The sequence below is a fragment of the Sebastes umbrosus genome, chromosome 7, assembly GCF_015220745.1.
Source record: "Sebastes umbrosus isolate fSebUmb1 chromosome 7, fSebUmb1.pri, whole genome shotgun sequence".
Taxonomy (NCBI): Eukaryota; Metazoa; Chordata; class Actinopteri; order Perciformes; family Sebastidae; genus Sebastes; species Sebastes umbrosus.
This window is the reverse complement of record NC_051275.1, coordinates 18,050,003-18,071,606: the sequence shown is the minus strand read 5'-3', so window position 1 is coordinate 18,071,606 and position 21,604 is coordinate 18,050,003. Positions and strand designations below refer to the sequence as shown.

Here is a 21,604-nt window from a genome sequence, read left to right as displayed (position 1 = left end):
TAATCGATTAATCAAGAAAATAATCGACAGATTAATCAGCAATGAAAATCAATAATTGTTAGTTGCAGCCCTAGTCTGAATGGTCCAAAAGCCAAAGATATTCAGTTTATCATAGAAGACAAAGAAAACTAGCAAATATTTACAGTAAAAAAGCTGGAACCAGATACTTGTTTTGGCATTTTTGCTTTTAAAAAAATCTATCAAAGTAGTTTGTGATTCATTTTCTGTTGATCAACTAATCGATTAAACGACTGATCATTTCATCTCAAGTCTCTCTCAGCACCTGAAACAACACAGCCCCTTACAGTTCTTTTAACGCAGTCCTGTTTTCGGTCTCTCAGTAAGAGTTTTCTAACTTCATCTAACAGTGGTGCAATTGCTGAGAGGGGAACCGGGGTCTCCTGTTGTTTACTCCTCCAGCTTGGCTCCCAGACGCTTGGAAACACTTCAGATCACACTGATGAAATGTTGTTTATGAGACAGTCTGAAGGAGAGATGTTAATATTGCCTTGTTACCCACCGGACATCATTAATCAAAGCCAAAGAGTGTTGAAGTTGTGAGTGTGCGATTTACACATGTACGTGTTAATGCGGGTGTGTGTGTGTGTGTGTGTATCCAACGAGGCCCGTGTTTGCCTCTGCTGTACCTTCATGTGATATTTCATCTCGGCCCCAATTTTTAAGAGTGTTTATGAAGGTCTTCAGCACGAGCTGTATTTAAGTATTTATCTTGCATCTCAGACGCAGTTCTCTGAAAAGAACACACTGTCTCCTTTTTGCTTCTTGGAGAATATTAAATTGCTGTCTCTACTAGTGTATATGTGAGTGTGTTTCTTGTTAACCATCAACTCTTGTGAGCCCTAACAATGATTCTATCGTATACTGTTGAGAAACTGACGGTTGTATTGTTCTGCAGGTGGCCATCAAGATCATCGACAAGACCCAACTGGATGCTGTCAATCTGGAGAAGATCTACAGAGAAGTTCAGATCATGAAGATGCTGGACCATCCCCACATCATCAAGCTGTACCAGGTGAGCCTCTATCTTCAGTTATCTACAGTAGTTCAATGTCTTTTGACTACCTAAGATGCAAGATGTGGACAAAATTAATATTTTTAGTGGTGCTGATTTCCTCTCTTTCACTGATTTAGACAACAGTACATCATGATTTTATCGGGGTTGTTATGTATCTTTTAATCCATCTGTAATCTGTCTATCTTTGTAAATTGTTATTCCCCATGTTGTAACATTGTGTGAAGATATTGCTTGATTTCTTCTTGTTTTTTGCCTCTTGTCAATCAAGAGATTTTCAGGAGATTTATTTATCTCTCGGGTGCTTCGATCTAACTTTTTCTTTGACACTTCCCATCACAACTGCTTGCAGTCTGTCACTGTAATTGTAGCAGTGATGTTGGAAGAATGTCACCACACTGTATATATTTACTCTAAACTAATTTGTTTAACACACACACACACACACACACACACAACCTTGACACTTATAAAAAGTTTTCTTTTAATTTAATAAAAGCTGTAATGTCTCTTACATAAGTCTGAATAAGGGCTGGGCAATATGGACAAATCTTCTATTATAATATAAGTCATTTCTAGGGCTGTGAATAGATTAAATATTTGATTTCAACTCATCGCATGATTGTCCATAGTTAATCGTTGATTAATTGCAAATTAATTACACATTTTTTATCTGTTCAAAATGTGCCTTGAAGGGAGATTTGTCAAGTATTTAATACTCCTTATCAACAAGGGAGTAGGCAAATATGCTTGCTTTATGCAAATGTATATATGTATTTTTTATTAGAAATCAATTAACCAGAAACCTTCACAGGTACCTGGTTTGTAATTTGTGGTTTCTAACAATGTTGTGGACAGAAAGAAAGCAGCAGTTCATTGGAAATATACAGCAGTAAAGACATAGTCATTTTCTCATTGAAACTATCCTGAGCTAATCTTGGGTTTGACATGGTTGCTCGGTCAGTTGGCCATGTTTATTAATTTGAAATAATTGCCCAGAATTCATTGAAAAGTAATCTGATTTAAAACAGGTTTAACAAGACAGGTTTGTGCAACAGATTAATCTGAAGACTGAGTTACATGTAAGCCAGTCTATCTTTGTGAAACCAGCCCCTGGTCAAAGAAGGCTCCTCTGCAGGGGCGATAATGTAATATGTAATAAACATTGCAGCGGGGGCCAATGTAACATCTGTTGAGGGGGCCTTGAATCAGCCGAGCCTCTCTGGCTAATCTGTGAACAAATCAGTTTCGTGGAGCAGAATTCTCCGCTGCTCCTTGTTGATCTTCTCTCTTGGTTCTTTAGCAGTCGGGGTATTGAAGCGCAGGACCAATCCAGGTCATTTTCTAATGCATTAGCAAACAACTGCTGCCTAGCAGAACCTGCCACCCCTGGATAGTTTAAGATATGAGAGCATAGCTAATGACTGACTGACATTTGGCACTGTGTGCATCTGTGTGTGCTCTGCACCATGCGAAGGTGCTTCTGGTATGAAACTAAATGATGTCATAGTTGTTGAAGATTATATAAATTAAATGTTTTATTATTGTACTGGGACATCAGGCTCTATTTTAGGCTGAGTTTTAAAATCAGATTTTGGTCTATTTCACATCCACAGTTTTTATTGACTTACAAAAATCTAATTTAAACCAGAATGGATTCATTGCTTGTTGAAAACAATTATTAATTCTTGTCAGTGCCCCTGACCTTATGGGACCTTCAAAAAGTATTTATTTGAATGTGGGGACACAGTGTTGTGTTTATTTGCACAATGATTTAGCTAAAAAGAAGCGGTCTGCAGTTTCCTAGAAGTTTCTTTTAAGGATGTTGTATTATCTGATGTGAATTGAACTTAAGGGCTCTATTTTTGTAGCTCGACAACAACTACTACAAGCAATGCCACAGCAAGAACAGGGTCCTTTGGTATTTCTCTGCTTATTACAAGCTGATGGTAGTTCCATGCAGATGAATTAGTGCAAAGCAAGTTTTTGCCACATGTTGAGGTTAGTTATCTGAGCACTAGGTCAGTTTTACGAGTTTCACTAATTTGATAATTTGCTGATTCTATAAGTAAAGAGCAAACTTAATAGTTGACAGAAATCACAGCATCTGCAGACTAATGCTGAATCAAGTGCGGTAACATTAATATTCAGTTCATAGTTACAAAATCACACAGTTAGTGGTGAATTCTGCTCTTGTTCTCATTCACATAGGGCCTTTCTCAGGGAAGACATTTTGTCAAGTCATAGTAGGAAAACCACAAGCTGTGTTGTCATACTAACATGCTACCCATAAACTTGAGTATGTGGTGCGTTCCAACTGCGTAGTGTGTGAATTTTGTGTATGTGAGAAATGCCCGATGTATACTAGATTAGCAAGAATTTCTGAGTGAGACGTGAGCTTACTGGACATAATCAACCATCCCAAAATTGCATTGCTGCTCTTCAGACTGTCCAGTGGCAGACTGCAAAGGTTTAAATAATTAACTGTTGTATAAAATAACTTCAAATGATGGCGAGTGACATTAAGGTACAGTTAAGAGGAAAAGCGTAGGAGCTCACATATCAACCCTATCTCCTTTTTCCTGGATTACGGTCGCACTTTTAAGCAGTTTTAAACACGTGGTTAATGTTGTAAATGTTGTAAATAACGCAACAAAACTACTTGGTTAAACTAAGTGATTGCTGACTTACAGTTTCATACAGGACATGAACACCAGTCTTCTGGGCAAAAGTCCGGTCATTGTTAGTCCATCCACCACCCCAACCTCCTCCCTGCGCGAACCTCCGGGGACTATCATTACAAACGTATTTGTGATACTTCTTAAACAAACTTAATTCGCAACAACATACGTTTCCCTCGAAACGTTATTCACAATGCAGTTTTGTTGCATGGCAATGTAATTTTTAGGGGACCAGGCTACACATATACAGTATATTGTACTGTAGAAAACATTTAATAATTCTAATTTGCCTTAAAATAATACTGGAAAATATTAAGTTGAGTAGAAGAGGTAATGTTGATTTACATCTGTGATAAAAACAAAAAATTGAATTCAACAAATCAATTCAATTCATCAAATTTTCATCTGGCATGTGATGCAGAGAAGACATATTGCTTGAGTTTACTTCAGTGTGAACAGTCTGCTGGTAATGTCACACTTAATTGTTAATTTAGTATGCGATTTCAAACAGATCCATAGTCTCTGTCTCTTATCCGAAAATACATTGTACACAATGACTTTCTTTCCAAACTGTAAACTGAAAAGATCTATCTCTATCATGGTTAATTTTGAAAATGTATTTTTAATTGTGAGATGATTCCATGCAGCAGAAATGTGCTTTAATTTCTTAAAGCCAAGAATAAAATAATCTGGCTGTGTGGGGGTCTTTACACTTGTGCTATTGAAATAGATATGATGTGTGCTAAAAGCATTTTTTAATAGAAATAAATCCCATAAATGTCACTTCCCTCATGCGACTGTGACTTGTTTCACACCATGAGGTCCGCTGTCTGGCACAAAATAGCCTAACCGCCAATAACTCAAAGATTTTGGTGATTCAGTTGTATTACATAAGCCTTCGAGTTCCCGTTAGTTTGTTTAGGGAAAGTAAATGAGTGTTCATCATCATTACACAACCATGTGGCACCGTTCCAGCTCTCTGCTGTGTTATTTTGGTGTGAATCATTATTTCCAACGGCCCATCCATCCAATCAGCTCGGGTCAATTAGTGATTTCCTTTCTAGTTTCATAAACTGCGGTTGGCCCAAAGGGAACTCACACAGACAACCCAACTGTGGTCCCCACTCTAGTTTGTCATGTGTTGTGTGGCCTCTTCGCTATTGACCCCAGTGTGCCGTCATTTTCTTTATCTTTTAGGCTTTTTTTGCATCTCACCATCCTCTGACAACAGTCAAAAAATTACCACTGGATATTGTTTTAATTATTATAATTAAATTACAAAACCACTCTCTGTCTATCAGTACTTCCGTTACAAAACAAGTGCTCCATTTGAACATCAATCATGTTACAGAAAATGCTTGAATAAATTGAGGATATTGGATGAATCATGACCCTAATTCGATATCCTCAACACAACAATTAATACCCACGCTGTTAAAACCATTAAAACAATTACGTTTAGATTCATAAATTATTCAATTCCAGTCTTGTATTAAAAAATTAAACAGTCTAACTATACAGCATGTGATTCCCCACGGGGACTACAGCTGCTCTTCCTCATGGCCTCATATTCAGAAGGGATCAGTCAAAAATGTTTAGACAGTTGAAGAATGTTTAGATGGTTTTCAAACCTTCTCATCGGCAGCGTCAGACGCCATGAAGAGCTAAACACAAAGTGCAGCTTGCATCTCTTGGTATCTGGAATTCAGACTGTGAATTCACTTCTATTACAATTTATTACATGACAGAGATCTGGCTTCAGTTATTTCTCCCATAGCAGTTATTCACAACTGCCGTAGCAGTTATTCACAACTGCTATGGGGGAAAGGCTATATACTGTATACTGTGTATTTAATGTATTATCTCCGCTGTATTGAAGTGGTGTAGTGTTGATTATCGATGGTGCAGGAAGGCTTTTACTGTTAAGCAGCTGCAGGCATCCTGTTTACCCTACAGTACTTCACTTCATACAAACGCATGAGACATCATATTGGCTTGATATCTGGCTTTGCAAGTAGAGCTTGGTATCAATACCTTTTTTGGTACCAACGGAAATTCGTCCGTAGCACAGAGTATTGACTGAATTGACTGAACCGTCATGTATAAAAAAATCTGGCGGCGAAGCTGTAAAATTAAGCTTGTCTCATTTGTTGATAGGACAGTTCCTGATTAAAATGATAATTATTTCAATTTTAGTGTATTTTATTTTGGCAACATTCTTGTGCAGCTGCTTGTGTTTTGACTACATTTAACATTTGTGAACTTTGGCTTCTTTTGTTGAATGGAAAAAGTGTTTTGAAGAAAATGTTTTTGATTTCCGAAGTAATATATCAAAAAAGTGGTTTTGGTTTCTGTGATGTAGAACATCAACCTGCAAAAGGACTGCACAAAACTGACTCAGTTACATATTGATGTTGTCCCTGAATAAAGTAAAAGTAAATAAAAAGTTCACACAATTCTGATTAAGATGATGATGGTCGCCGGAGCTTTCTCTGAAGACTTTACCGCACTGGCGTGCGTATGCTTGCAGCTGAGCTCGCCGCATCTCCCCGCCCCCCAGGAGCGCTCTCTTTCAAGTCGTCCCGAACTTTTTTGGACTTAAATCCTTTCTCAGAACACCGAGTTTGCTTTTTTTTTTATCTTTATTTAACTATTCTTGGACGCGTCTTAGGATTTTCCACCCTAGCTTCCACCATACTCCTAGCTGCTGCTCCATCACGGTCTACCTGCGTTTTCTTTTTAGTAGTTTATCAATTCGTGGCACTACTGTACACAGTTTGAAAAAAAACTACAACCGCCATAGTTCATGTAGGTTACGGACATAACAGTGACCGTGTGTGGGCAACACCAAAATAATGTTTCCCAGCGATCAGTATTTAATGAATTCTTTTTTCAGGCTATAACTCATTAAAACTCAAGTTTAGACTATTTTTTTGGGACAAACAGGACAGGATTCGGGATTCGGGACAACTGCCCATTATTCAGTACTGTCCCGAATCTTTCGGGACATCTGGTCACCCTAGATGATAAAGCTGAAAATGCTGCCCAAATGAACTGCTGTGTCTCCCTGACTTTTGCCCAACGCTTTCCAGAATGGTATATAAAACATGTGAAGGAACAGCTAATAGATCCACGACAGACGACATGAGCTAGTGAGCATGCAGCTGACTGTAAGATCAACAAACACTAGAAAGATATCCACCATAAATTGAAAATATAGCTCTCTCGTGGTGGATATTTTATCTTGTCAAACACAGGCGTAACTTATAACATTAATAATGGCTGCATTCCACTCAGGTGTGCTGGTGCCAGGGCCCTGCTATTGTTGATGCTGGTTTACTGGCACTCCTGAATGAACCAGAGCCATCGGTAATACTATTAGTTACACCTGTGCTTTTCCTGCTGTGACAAGTCAAAATGTCCGCTGTGAGAAAGGTTTATTTCCCAGATTAGATGCTGTATTGGCTCATAATGCGACTTGTTTTGATTGATGAATTAAACTCGGGTATACTGTAGGTGCTCAGTATCGTTCAATCAGTTGTATTCCAGCTCCACATTAGAGAGGACAAAATGTGTTTATTACACAACCAGGGCCAACCAAAAAAAAAAAAGCTGGCTTTCATTTCCTAAATCCATGAATCGGTCAGTGTAACAGATGGAAAATTGATCATAAACAATGAGCGTGGGATTTCTAGTGTGAACGTCTGGCTCACTGTGTCTGATTCATCCTCCCCTCTCCATCTGATTCTTCCCTCCGCATTTAATTCTATTCATCTCCTGAGTGTTTCTGCTTCTAAATCGGTTCTCCTCCTCCTACACAACACAGCGCCGTGTGAGGGCTGAAAGGTTTTAAGTACCATTCAGATATACTCGGCAACACCAACCGTCCACCTCCATTCCCTTACATGGATGCCATATTTAGACCCTGGGCCATTCATGCATTTTGTTTTGCTCTGTGGATGCCAGACGAACCACGGAGAAAACCGTTTGGATAATTGTGTAATATTTGGGTCATTTGTATCTGTTGTTACAGTTTTCTTTTTCCTATTTCTTTCTTGTTGCAGGAGACTGTTAAATGATTTGATGATATTGATATTGTAAAGTGGTCTTCTGTATGTATTCACTCTCCCACTCTTCTCTCCCCCTCCCTCGGCCCCTGTTCCTTCGTCCTCTCCCTCTCTCAGGTGATGGAGACGAAGAACATGCTTTACTTAGTCACGGAGTATGCCAAGAATGGGGAGATCTTCGGTGAGTGATCTTTTCAAGTACAAGATCAATCTGACCTCATCTGTATCTTAAAAACCATTGCCCCACCCAGTTCATACACGTCTTCCCCATATCAGTTGCACAAAAATCTGCACTGTTGCGTCAGTAATGTTTTTGACAAACAAGGAAGTATCAAAGTCTTATTGAGTTTGCGTTGCTCTCACTCTTATCCCGGCCTCAATCTCAAAGGTCACATGGTTGTAGGAATGATCCTGATGTGGCCCTGGTCATGTGCTGCTAGTGATTGCAGAGCTAAATGTGCTGACACCGCTCACTTGTCGTATAAAATGACATCACTGAGGGCCTGTGAAGGCCACAGAGAGGCAGCCTCAAAGAGAAAAAGATTTATTTATTGCCGTTTGTGGGGCAGAATCACTTTCTGCTCACTGGTTTACTACTCAGATTATGTAAGTCTACTTTCTACATGCCGGCCAACAACGTCATTCCTCCATTTTCACTGACCGTTACATGACACTTGGAATTAATTCAGAACACTGTCTGTTGAACTTTTGCTCTACTTTTAACTTAAACTTTGAGCTGTTTCAGAGCAGATCTGCAAAAAGTAGCAATAAAAAAGTCCCGTCTTTTAAGCCACCATTTCACAAACACATTTACTTGGTCAGGTACAGCTGTTAGTTTAGTTTAGTTTACTTTTATTTGGACTATGCAAACAGCATTATAACCGATAACAGAAGTGAAACATGTGACTGGAGGAGTCAAGAAACTGTAGGTTTATTAAATGGACCTTTCCCCAAATCAAGAGTTTAAATAATATGTGAGAAAAACATGAATTTACAAAATAAAATACACACAAAGACAAATAACAAGAAGGAAATCCTCACATTACAAAGCTGGAACAAGGGAATGTTTGACAGTTTTGCTCAAGAAATGACTTACATGATTACTCAATTATTTAAATGTTTGCCAGATAATTTCCTGTTGATCAACATATCGATTAATCATCTAAAGAGGTTGGGTCAAGAAGAGAACACCACGAAACAAGCTGACAGCATGAAAATTGTATTCTTCATTTTCCAAAATGTAATGGACACATAAAACGGTATTCTGAAATTCACAATATCAACAGTGAACACTCCAAAGGCAGTCGCCTTAATAGCAGCCAAATAGATGTCACATAAACAAAGCATCTACGATTTATTCTGGCTGCCTGAAGGTCTTTCATAATGATTTTTAAAAAGGACCAGATGTTGCAGTTTTGACGGAAGCAGATCACAGAGAAAAAATCACACCTCGCCTTGTTAATTTTGGACCTTTGGGACAGAAAAAAGAATTCCTTCAGTTAAGACAATAATTTCCAGTTAGTCATTTACCAGGTTTTTAAGAGACAAAATCGAACCTATAAGGAAGCAGGAAATATAAACATAATACATGTATCCAAGTGGACAGTCTGAACTAAAGTACAACTTGCGCTGGAAAGGACAGACAAGTCAGAATAGTACATGAAGATAAGAAATTATCTTAGTCTGCCATAGCACCACATGTGCTTTATCGCTACTTCACACTCACGTCACACGCACTCAATGTACAATGTGTGCACTCTGCGATCTCAATCCAGTATATTGGACATGAGCCCAAAGAAAGAGCGTGTTTATTGCACTTTTTAAAAATTATTAATATTTATTAAATATCTCAGGATTTCGTTTTCAAAAGCAAGGGCGCATTTATAGCACTTTTAAAAAAATATTATGTATTAAATATCTCGGGATTCTGTTTTTCAAAAGCAAGGGCACGTTTATTGCACTTTTTAAAAATTATGAATATTTATTAAATATCTCAGGATTTCGTTTTCAAAAGCAAGGGCGCATTTATAGCACTTTTAAAAAAATATTATGTATTAAATATCTCGGGATTCTGTTTTTCAAAAGCAAGGGCACGTTTATTGCACTTTTTAAAAATTATTAATATTTATCAAATATCTCAGGATTACGTTTTACAAAAGCTGGCTCTGAACATGCAGACATGAACTAAACCATACATGCAAATATTTCAAGAATTTATAACAAGTATAGACTTGTCTGATGTGGATAACCTGCAAGTGGATCATGATCTACATAGATTATTGGTCTCACCTATTCGTCAGTCTGAGAATGTTTGCACTCAGCCTACTTCCAGACACAGTAGCCGAGAGGATTACTCTGGCATAGTGTACAGTAAACTTAATAGTCGTGTCTGTCTGTCTGAATGTGTGTGTGTGTGTGCATTTGGTTTGTGTCTATGTGTGTGTCTTTGTAATTCTGAGGCCAGTGTTCCACTTGTGATGTTGACTCAGCAGCAGCAACTCCTGCTCCTGTGACCTAGAGAGAGCTGTGAAGCAGACACAAGAAAAAAAATGAATGAGAAAAGAGCGTGGTTAAAAATAAGAAGGAAGTACAGAAGTGCACCGAGATGAAACGGAAAGACTCATCTGTATCTGTACATGTGTTACAGCCACTACAGCTAATTGTGGTTAGACCAAGCAGCAGCTTCTGTTTGCCTCACTGTACAGTACACTCTTAAAGGGATATAAGAAACAAAGCACCGACACTCACAGATAAAGGGTCTTTTTTTGTTTATTGTGGGGGAAAACAAATGCGTTTCAGCTAGAAGCCATCATCAGTGTTCCAGCTGAAATATGTTCGCTTTTTGCCCAGAATAAACAAAAAAAGACCCTTTATCTCTGAGTGCCGGTGCTTTGTTTCTTCTGCCACTTTGCACTATATCTTACAGAATAGTTCAACATTGTTGTTAAATGCTTATTTGCTTTCATGCAGAGAATTAAAAGAGAAAATCGATACTATTCTCATATTTGTCTGATAAATATGAGGCTACTTCCAGGAAAAGCTAGTTTAGCTTAGCATAAACACTGGAAGTAGTAGGAAACAGCTAGCCTGACTCAGTCCACAGAAAAACTGTCGCTAAGGTTCTCTATATATCATTGCCGAGCCGGCCGTGCGTGCCTTTTAGTGCATGTGCTCGCATGTGAGCGTGCCCCACTGGCTAGCTCAAGGCCGCCGCTCTGCACTGCTCTCTTTAGGCGGTTACATTTGATAACGTCATCGCGGAAGCGTAGCGCCCACCCTCCTTTTCCCCCTCAGGTAAACACTGTTAGCTTTGTCAGCACTGTTGCTGTTGTTAGCACTGTTAGTGCCGTTAGCTGTGAGCCAATGGCTCAGCCGTCGGCATGTTGAGAGCCATGCGAAGTCAATAAAAATACAGTAGTGTCTAGAAGGGAACCAGCAAACTAGGTAAACTCTCGCGAGATTAAGGTTAGGCATTGATCTTAAATGGTTAAGGTTAGGCAATGACCTTGAATGGTTAAGGTAAGGTATTGACCTTGAATAGTTAAGGTTAGGATAGGTCGTCGGGCAGTGGGTCTCACAAGAGTTTTTGCAGATCTCAGATCACATTTCGTAATTTGCGGGTTCCCTTCTAGACACAAACTAAAAATACTCCCAATCTAGCACCTTTAACAGACATTTATGAGAGCTTTATTGAGATTCTCATTTAACTTTAGGCAAGAAAGTGTATTTCCCAAAATGTCAGACTATTCCTTTGAACCAGTCATCATTGGTCAACCTCATTTTCCATACCCCATAGATTTTCTCATGGATGATCTCACGGTATTATAAAACCATTGTGTCCTGATTCATCAGACCCCTCTGCCCTGATTGCACAATGTAATGTAGTTATGTAAGACGTTTATATGTCATCATCAGCTGCAGCAGTAGCAGCTTTGACTAAGCCGGGCAGACAGCGGCTGGTAGCTGCTGCTCTAGATGAGTATTACAGTATTCAATCTCACAAAATTGAACAATCATTTCTGATTTCCAAAATTTCTGGAGATGTCCTTCGGTCATGATGCACTCAGAGAAATGGATAAGCTGCCGAGCCAGATCTCCAGCCTCTTCCTCCACTATCGCCCTCCAGAGAGTTGCCTCCGCTTTTCTGACATAATGAATTTCTCAGGTCTGCTCCTGGCCATAGGTTACAAAGAGCGGAAGATGTGTGAAGTTGTTGTGGATGCTCAGCATCCCACTCTGTTACAGCGAATCAGTGAGACAATGGATGAGCCACCGATTCTCTCTTCAGACCAAACCGTAAATGGGGTTGTGGAGGAGCAGGAGGGGTAGCGTATGTGTGTGCGTCTGGAGCCGCACAGACAAAGAAGCGGAGCTGGGTTTGGCACAAGGAGGCGGAGAGTGATGGGTTCATTCTCGCAAAAGGGGTGGGTGGGCACAGTAATGGGCACAGCAGAGGCATCCATGCCAGCTTGTTGATGTGCCTTTGTGTCTGTCTGTCTGTCAGTCAGCCTGCCGCTCCACAGCCTGCCTCAACACCGCAGTATGGATCAAACCTGGAAATTGGGTCAACCACAAATAAATCGTAGTTGCAGAGAGGAGAGCAGAGGCAGGAGGGGAGAGGAGGCAGAAGAGAATAGAGGCGAGAGCAGGGGACATCCATTTGAATTTGGAAGGTGATGGGAAAATGTAGGGCATGCATATTTAAGAAAGCACTGCTGGAGAGAGGGGGGTATTATAGCTGGCAGTGAGTAGAATCACTCATGCAGATCTCTTGTCTGACTGATGGAGAGGGAATGAGACAAGGAGACTTCAAAGAAATACTCAGGCTGATTTTTGAGACACATTCTTATTTACTTAGGCTGTCAATTTCTATTTCGCCATAAACCATCCTTCATATTTTTACTGGGTGAGTTTTTGGCACATCTGTCATCCGCCAGGGCGTGGCTGCTTTGACTTTGATGACTAGTATAAATGAAATGTATGACTAACCAGATTCCTGTAGATAAAGTTAATATCTACCTTTCTTGGCGATGCTTGAAGGGAGCAGATTTCCTCCCTTGTTAATATTTACATAATGGGTTTTCAGTTGAGTGACATGCAGCATCTTACATGGCAACTTTCAAGGATCCACCTGCTGAAGGAAAATGTTGTGCCAGAATAAACCCGACAGGTCTTTCTATGTTTGAGCTGAGGTAATTGTGCTCATCTTCCTCGGTGATAGCAGACATTTGGAAACAGGGTAGTAGTAGTAATAAATAAATCAGAACATGTTTAAACAATGTGGTGTTTTTTTAGATGTCTGCACCTGCACAAAACATCAATCCTACAGTATAATAGGTAAACTGAACTGAATAGGTAAACAGAGCTATAGCCAACCAAAACTTTTGTCTTAACATGCCATTTAATTCTCTATTAATATTTCTTAACCACCTCCCTCGTTACTTTACTGGCTTATGGTTGTCTTCTGCATTCACATCATATTGTATGAAGCTGAATACCAAAGAAAATGAATCAGCGGGCATTGACATTAATCATCCAGTAATGGAAAGCTAGCAAGTTTCATGTCCTCTACATGATCTTATACGTTAAACATCTTCAAGCGTCAGAACACAGAAAGTGTGTTTATTAAGTGGAGTATCTTTAATACTAAAGTATACTACTTGAAGGTTGGGAGTGTACGGTCCTGCCTTCACTCACTGTTGTACTATTACACTCAAAATAGACATGATGGGATATAACATACGTTGATGGAGTCTTATTTTCACTTAAAAAAATATGCTCTGACACCTATGGAGAACAGAAGTCAGTCCCTCTGTGAGTTTTTAGTGTCCCTCCAACAAATATGTTTGATTAGTACTATGATTTTTTTTGTAGGTCATTTATATGCCTGCCTCCTCAAATACCCTAAATATAAAGCAACATGCAAAATATTAACCCCTAAATGCACTATTATTCCCAGTATTTATTCCTGAGTTTAATCCAAAATAAACCTTGACTTCCAAAAGTGGCACTCGGAGAACCGGGGATACCAAGCTTGCAGCGGCACAGATGTCACTCACAAAAATGCCCCTGAACTGAGCCCATGAGGTAGCTATACCCCTGGTGGAATCAGCCCACAGCCCCTGCAGAAGCTGCAATCCACCTCTTACATGACACAAAATGACTGGTTACCCTTCCAAAATCCCTTAGTCCTGTCCGAATAGATGAGACCAAGTGAATTAAGTCGCCTATTGCTCTCTTTGGCTAAAGGCGGGGTGTAAAAGGCTAGCAGCTCCAGTGTAGGACAGCTATAAAAAGACTCACTGACCTGCCACTTAGGGTGTAAGATCACCTTCCCATAGTCAGGGGTGCATGCACAGACAAAGCATATAATTCCCTTATCTGTTTGGCTGATGTCAATGCCAGCAACAGGATAGTTTTAAGAGAAAGCGCCTTTAAGTTTGCACACTCCAAGGGCTCAAAAGACGACCCTAGAGTGCCTCCAAAACAATGGGCGAGTCCCTAGAAGGAACTTAAGGAGTACGTGCAGGCTGCAGGCCCACAGGCTCCCTTCATAAACCTCAATATCAGGGAGTGTTGACGTACTGGCGTATTACCAAAGTCCACATGGCTGAATTTGCAGCCAAATAATAGTGGAAAGCCCGACCCTTGTCTGGCAAATCCTGTTTGAAGCATCATAATCATTAAAGATCAGTGACAGAACTCTGAATCTCTCAAACACACGGCACTTGTCATCTTGCGATGAGGGCCAGTTGATAGCCAACCTGACTGTTTCCTGTTTGCACACCTCATCCAGATCAACCTCACGGGGTGCAGGCTGTGCCTCCCTGCTGAAGGAACTGCAGGGCTTATCCCTGGTTTTGGAGGCTGCAACAGGACTGGCATCTGTAAGTGATGACTGGGCATGCTTTACTCCCATACATGCAATGCAGAGGGGGTGAGGGTCCTTCCGCCGAGATGGTAAAACCAAAAGCAGCTGGGCAAGGGCGTGACACAACATCCTTAACCTTACCACCAACATTCCCCTGAGAGGATACAGTGGTCGCCATTGTAGCAAATGAGGAACCTTGACAGCTAGCAGTAGCTACGAACACACAAGCTCACCTTGACGTGTTGGCTTGTCAGTTAAAGCAGTATGAACCAGATATAAGTCCACCGCTAGGAAAATAAATGTATATCCCGACACCAGTTCAGCTGCGTCGGTGAACAGTTAAGTGGAAAATCCAGAAGTCAGGACAGCTGAGGACCTCAAACGATCCTCACAGGGAAGAAAGCAAGAATTTGGTATTTGGGGCAACATAACCCATGAGTTCTAGGAAAAACAAATTGTTTTTTTATTTGAATACCTCTTGAATGAAGACTTATCCCATGGAAGATCTTTGGCAGGATATAACTTGGATGAAAGGGCAGTGTTCAGCTCCAACTGGCTCCAGCCCAATTTAACCCCCCGAGGGTGTCGGTATTAAATCAGCACCAACATCTATCAACGCGTTCATAGACGTGACTTTAATGTGGCTGCTGTATTTAAGTGGTTTGGGTATCAGTTACTGATGTGGAAACAGAGTGTGTGTTTGCCCCTTGTCCTCTACACACACACACAAACTCCCCACGCCTGCCCCACAGTGTTATCTGAAGTCCAGCCAGAGGTCTGGCCAACAAGCCAGTTTGTACCCATGATGTTTGTCCCCTCCAAACCTGAGCAGCTGTTAAGAGACTTCGGTCATCACCCAGCTCTCAGCAGAAGTGGAACACAGTGGTTGTTGAGCTGTTCCCTAATACCCCCATGATTCATACTTGTTCTGCTCGTTTTCCCAGAATGCCTCTCTGCATGCCTCACTGTGCTGAGGTCCTGGCCCTCGCCAACATTGTATCAGTGGATTACTCATCCCTCCACTGGGGCAACATACCGCATCGTGTGCATTTGTGTGTATGTGTGTTGCTGCGCAGTGTTGATTGCTCAACAGTAATGGCTTGTTTTTCAAGTACTGTAGAATAAGCTGTAGCAACACAGTGCTGCTGTTCATACAGAATTAAGATTAGTTGTGTTGTTAAGCATTTGGTTTGTTGAGCATTTCAGTGTTTAAAGTGTTAAGTCAGTCAAGCAGGATTCTTTTTAGAGCTGAAACCAGTCATTGATTAATTATGTAGTCAATAGACAGAGATCAATTGGCAACAGTTTTGATAATATATAGGGCTGGGTATCGTTTAAACAATTCCGATGCAAGTACACATATCAGTACCCTTAAAGTTATACCAATACCATGAGTACTTCATTTGATGCCCATCATGTGAATGGAAGTTGTGTGTGTCCCACTGGCTAGCTCACAAAGCTGTTTGTTCCCTCTACTCCCCAACTCAAAGCCACTCCAGGCCGCTCCACTCAAATCGCTTCAAAAACTAAAAGAAAGATGCGTTGTATTTTATTTAGGGCTGTAGGCTACCAAATGTCATTTTTTTAACACTTGAAGCTTCTATTGAGGTTTTCGGATGAAGCTTTGAATGTCTTGATGACATCACCCTGAAAAAAACCCTCGAAGAAAATTATTACATGAGCCAAAGTCATTTTTTATTAAATCAACTTTCTTAATAAATAACTTGTCAGTTTCGTTTGATTGCTGCTAGACCGCTCCGTTAATACAGGGGCGTCCTTTGTGTGCGGCAAGTGGGAGAGCAGATAGTATTTTTACCGCAGTGAAAATGTTTTTGAATGGCTAAAAGCCAAAGAATATGGATTATTTCTTTAGATAAAAACAACAAACAATCATTTTGGAAAAGATTACATCTATCTTTTTTTAATGAATGTTGACTTTTGGACTTGTGTGTGTTTGGATCACACGAGCTGAAACAATCCTACGCAGCCGCTGTGTGCAATACACAGATACGTTCTGGGTCGGGCTCGCTCGGGCATGATTCGAACTCATGGTGTGAGCGGTACCGGAGTGAAATTGGAGCGGGAGATAAAGCGACGCTACAACTTTTTTTTTAAATCTACTCTGCACTACATCCAAAATCCTTCCGCTCACGTTCACTGCTCGCTTGCGCTCCACTCCACTTGCATGCTTTGACAAATTTATTTCTAGATCTGGGCACAAAAATGATTGATTGATCGTTTGACTGGAGAAGTTTCAATACTTCTTAGTACTGCGTCATTTCGGTAATAACTGATTAATCTGTTAAGTTTTTAAGCCAAAATGCCATTAATGTACTGGTACTTGCTTTGTTGTCATCTATAGTAGTAAACTGAATACCATTGGGTTATGAACTATTAAATTGGACCAAACAATCAGTATGAATTGGGATGGCCATTTTCTTCACTTTAAAGACCAAATGATTAATCAAGAAAATGATTTGCAGTTAAATTGATAATGAAACCTAGTTGCAGCCCTAGATGAACTCCATGATGTTCCCCTATAAGAGAAAAAATGCCTGTTTAAGTGCGTTAATGTTTTAGTCAGATGCAGTCAGACAACAGGATCAGGCAATGCTCGAATCGAACTAGTTTGTGCAAATTGTTGCCATTTGACTGTCCAACAAGTGTATCGGTTGAAGCATATTGAGACCAAGAAAGGGAGAGGTTTGATCCCAGAACGGTCTTGTTCTCCTCACAGGTGCATACTTGGACCTCCTCGACACATTCCCCTCCCCAGTGTGTTTTTTGATTAGCAGCGTTGCATGAAAGCTGCCCTGGTCACTGAATTGCGTCTTCTGTGGAATTTGCCAGCCACTATCTAATCAGGTTTTCTCACTCTTGTCAGATGTTAGCTATTTATCAACCATGCTGTTGACGACAGAGCAGCATCATCTCCCTGAACCTTAATAGTGCAGCTTATGGCCTTTAGTCATTTTTATTGTACAGTCTTTGTCCCAACACGCAGGTGACCCTTTGGCGAACCCTGAGTTGAAACAATACAGAGTTGTTAAGATGAGGTGTTTATAACGTGATGCATTTCGGCGGCCTCAGGACATATGCTGCTCTACTTTAAATAGTCTGTTTCATGTTGAGTTGATGGCACTATGTTTTTGATGTTAGTTGGCTGTGAAATTGGCTTAGTATGTCTTCTCTGTGCATCTTGACAGGGGCCTAGTTTTAAAAATTCTGTCAGTGATCTTATCTTAACATAAATTTGTGTCCACCAGGGAAATCAAAGCAATACTATGTGTAAAAAAAAAAAAAAGGGAAAAGATATATGGTATTTCTAACAAATGCAAAGTCGATGCAAAAAGTTGTTTTTAATATCTCGAGCAATTTAAGCTGCAAGTCCCCATCTGCTTTGTGATTACACAAATGCTCCTTTATGAGACTGACCTTGTGGGTCTTCAGATAATTGCGTTCCTTTATATTTTGCACACTCTGTTTGCTCGTATAGGAAGTTTTGTTGGCTGGGTTTGTTGTGGTTGTTGTGCATTGTCGTCAGGTTTGGTCCGTGGTCTGTCTCCATGCCAGCTGGAAGCAAAGCCAACACAGAGTGCGCTGTCTTGTTTGCCACAGAGTGTGAATTGAAGAGTTAGCAAGCTATCTGGACGGAGAGGTGTGAAGAGGAACCCTGCCGACAGCAACAAACACCACACTTCCCAAAGTTCACAGGGCTGCAAAAAATCATACATCCTGTAGAATAGTCTGTCAGCCAACATTGCGAAAATTAGTGAGTGTGAAAGGTTAGAAAAAACAGTGAGAGCAGACAATGAGAGAAAGGTCAGAGATCTGGATACTTGGAGAAAGAAGACAGTAAAATGTATGACTCCCGCAGACTGCATAGACCATCATGTGTCTTTCTAAACAACCACAAACTCAGTCTGTCTTAAAGTGTAACTTTGGTATTTTTCAACTTGGACCCTATTTTCCCATGTTTTTGTGTCTAAGTGACTAATGGGGACAAAATTATTTGAAATCGGTCCAGTATTGAAGGATAAAACTGCAGACTGCAGCTGCGACACAACAAATTCTGCCCGGCTGGCACAACACGTCACCTCGCGAGATTTCAGAACGAGACTTCTCCTTGAGTGAGACTCTTTCCATAATGTCAGACACTTGTAATAGTCAGAAGAAGAATAAATACTTTATTGATCCCAGATGAGAAATTCAATTAATTCAGAGCCTGTTATGGCAAAAAACAAGCACTTTTAGTGGACGTAAATGGCGGTGCCAGCTTGCCCCAATAGCACCATGTTGCAGCCCGTGAGCAGCTGCCGTCTACAGCGCTCTCCCTCAACACTGGACCAATTTCAGAAAGTGTTGTCCCTATTAGTCAGTTAGACACAAAAACATGGGAAAATAGGGTCCAGGTTGAAAAATACCGAAGTTACCCTTTAATGCTCTGTGCACAGCTTTTGCTCAGCAGATAAACAGATAAATCCGATACTTTTGTTTCTCATTGGGTAAGAACCCAGGTTTGTATTTACGCTGGTGTCTTGATTTCACCCACTAATTGTCGAGTGTGTTTGTAAGTCTGTGTGTGTGCACTGCAATCAGACACTGCCTACCTCCCACTAACCCCCCAACTCCACACCCAGTTCCAACTAATGTGGACATAATGTAGCAGAAGAGCAGTTCTCAGAAATCTCATCCTCCCCTCTCCTCCTCCGGCTATGACAACACAGTTCCTCCACTGTCAACCGCTGCCTACTCACACATGCACACACACACGGGGTTAGCACAGGGTTTCCGAAGAAAAATTACGTCGTACATCTTGCACTGAATCACCTTTAAAGCATGTTGTAATGTAGAGCAGCTGTAAACTGCTATTGGCACCAGACCTACACCTCATCAAAAGTAAATTATTCTTCCAACCAACAACCACCAACACTTTGTACAGTTGAAAAGAATGCAGGGGTGTTTCATTCCAACAAGAGACGTCTTGTATTTGAAAGACCCGAAGCAGCATCATGTTATATAAGTCAATATATAATACTATCTGCATATACTTCTAACAAGACACATCACCTCTCTCCTCTGTCTTTGTTTTTCTCTCTCTCTCTCTGGCTGCAGACTACCTGGCGAAGCACGGCCGCCTCAGTGAGCTGGAGGCCAGGAGGAAGTTCTGGCAGATCCTGTCGGCAGTGGAGTATTGTCACAACCGCAACATCGTCCACAGGGACCTGAAGGCGGAGAATCTGCTGCTGGACGGCCACATGAACATCAAGATTGCAGGTACCGTAATAACGACGTAATGCAGGAGAACCCATAAACTCATTGATGGATGAGAAACACAGCTGTCGGCATGGAATTGTTTAGTTTTGATCCATTGCCTGCCATGATCTCAGTGCCGGCGTAGCTCAGAAATGTCTTAACTACCTGCCCGGGCCATTTGCACAGTGTTGAGAAGTGGTCAGAGGTTGCTCGCGAGATAGCTGTTAGCTGAAAGATGCCAGGACAGACGTCTTAAAAGTCTCAGCAACAATCAAAAGGCTTGTGCCACCTTTTCTAAACTTATGATCAGAGGAGATCAAACGTCTCTCCCCAGTGACCCCTAGCTTTAATTTTGAAGTGGAAACATTAAAGATGGTGGACGAAAAGAGGAATAGACCCGGAGGTAGAGATTTGAGACTAAGCTGGAGGTCTGTAGTACAAGCTTCAAAGTGTGATTATAAAGCAACTGGCATTTAGAGGTAGCTAGTGAGAATGTCACCCTACCGCTGTTTCCCAGAGTGGAGGAGGGGGAGCGGGAGGGAAGACTTTGGGTTTAATTGGAGGAGGAGAGGAGGTGATAAATTCGATTGGCTACTTTGGAGACAGAGTAGCGTGCGAGAGGACGAAGGGAGAATGATGAGGAGCGGTACGTAGCAGGGTGGCACGGCTGCAGCTGTGACAATGCTCTGAAAGAGGCCGAGGTTTATCTTAGGCTTTAGTCAGAGCTGATACTGAAATCCATCCAAGGTGAGTTGATCGCATGAGGACGGCTAAAAATACAGGTGTGAAAAGATACCAGACACACTGAGTGTGAACGTGTGCTACGGGGGAAATGGCCTCTAGTCTTTGAAGGACTACATGTCATGGACTCCAAATAGTAGAATAAAATCATTGTTTATTGGTGTGATAAATGTTAGTTCATGGGGGGTAAAATGACAAACGAGCATCCCAGTTAACCTTCATACAAGTCTGTCTTTTCTTTGTTCTAAAAGGTCAAATCAAATAAGGACAAATTAGACAGAGCTATAAAATAATTGGTAGAGAACCGAGTGTTTCAGCCGCATCATTACTCGCATCATCCTGTCCGCTGTTTCTCAGAAGGGTCCAACATGATAACCTGGGGATGTTATTACCCCAGCAGTAATTTTCATAAACATGTCTGACTCACAGCCGATTGTCCGCACGGCAGATTAGATTTGAAGCAGGAAAACAATGAACAGAACATTACCTGGCTTGTGATTAGAGAAAACGTCTCTGGGGAGGACATCAGCAGCAAGGTACATTTTGTACTTCCCTTACCCACAACGCACTCTGACAAGTTGGGTAAAGGGGTGATGAAGTTTAGATTTGTACAGTACATGAGGAAGACAGTGCATCTAAAGAACTAATGGTTATTTTTCATTATCAATGAATCTGATTATTTTAGACCTTAAAGATGCTCTGTGGAGTTTGTTTTTTTTTTAAACCAAAATGCCAAATTTTTTCAAACAAGGGTTATGTTTACATTGCTTACATTAATGTTTACTAGCAAGAAGTCTTCTTTCCTGCCTTTGCTGGTGCGTTTTTGCATATCTCTGCGCATTACTGCCATCTGTAGATCAGTGAAATAGAGTAATACAGCTGGCAGGACCGTTTATCGCATCACCCACGTGCATGTGCGTACGACAAACAAAACAGAGATCCACTCACGCGCTAC

General features: G+C 40.9%; 1 protein-coding gene across 8 annotated transcripts in view; it reads left to right on the top strand.

Annotated features, from left to right (window-relative positions):
- Nucleotides 1-21,604, top strand: part of sik2b (salt-inducible kinase 2b) — a 51,701-nt gene that overhangs the window by 4,231 nt on the left and 25,866 nt on the right. For all 8 annotated transcript variants that reach the window (XM_037775271.1, XM_037775272.1, XM_037775268.1 and 5 more), the window contains exons 2-4: nucleotides 917-1,033; nucleotides 7,899-7,962; nucleotides 19,768-19,929. In XM_037775271.1, coding sequence (XP_037631199.1) covers nucleotides 917-1,033; nucleotides 7,899-7,962; nucleotides 19,768-19,929 — 343 coding nt within the window. The remainder of the gene's footprint in view (nucleotides 1-916; nucleotides 1,034-7,898; nucleotides 7,963-19,767; nucleotides 19,930-21,604) is intronic.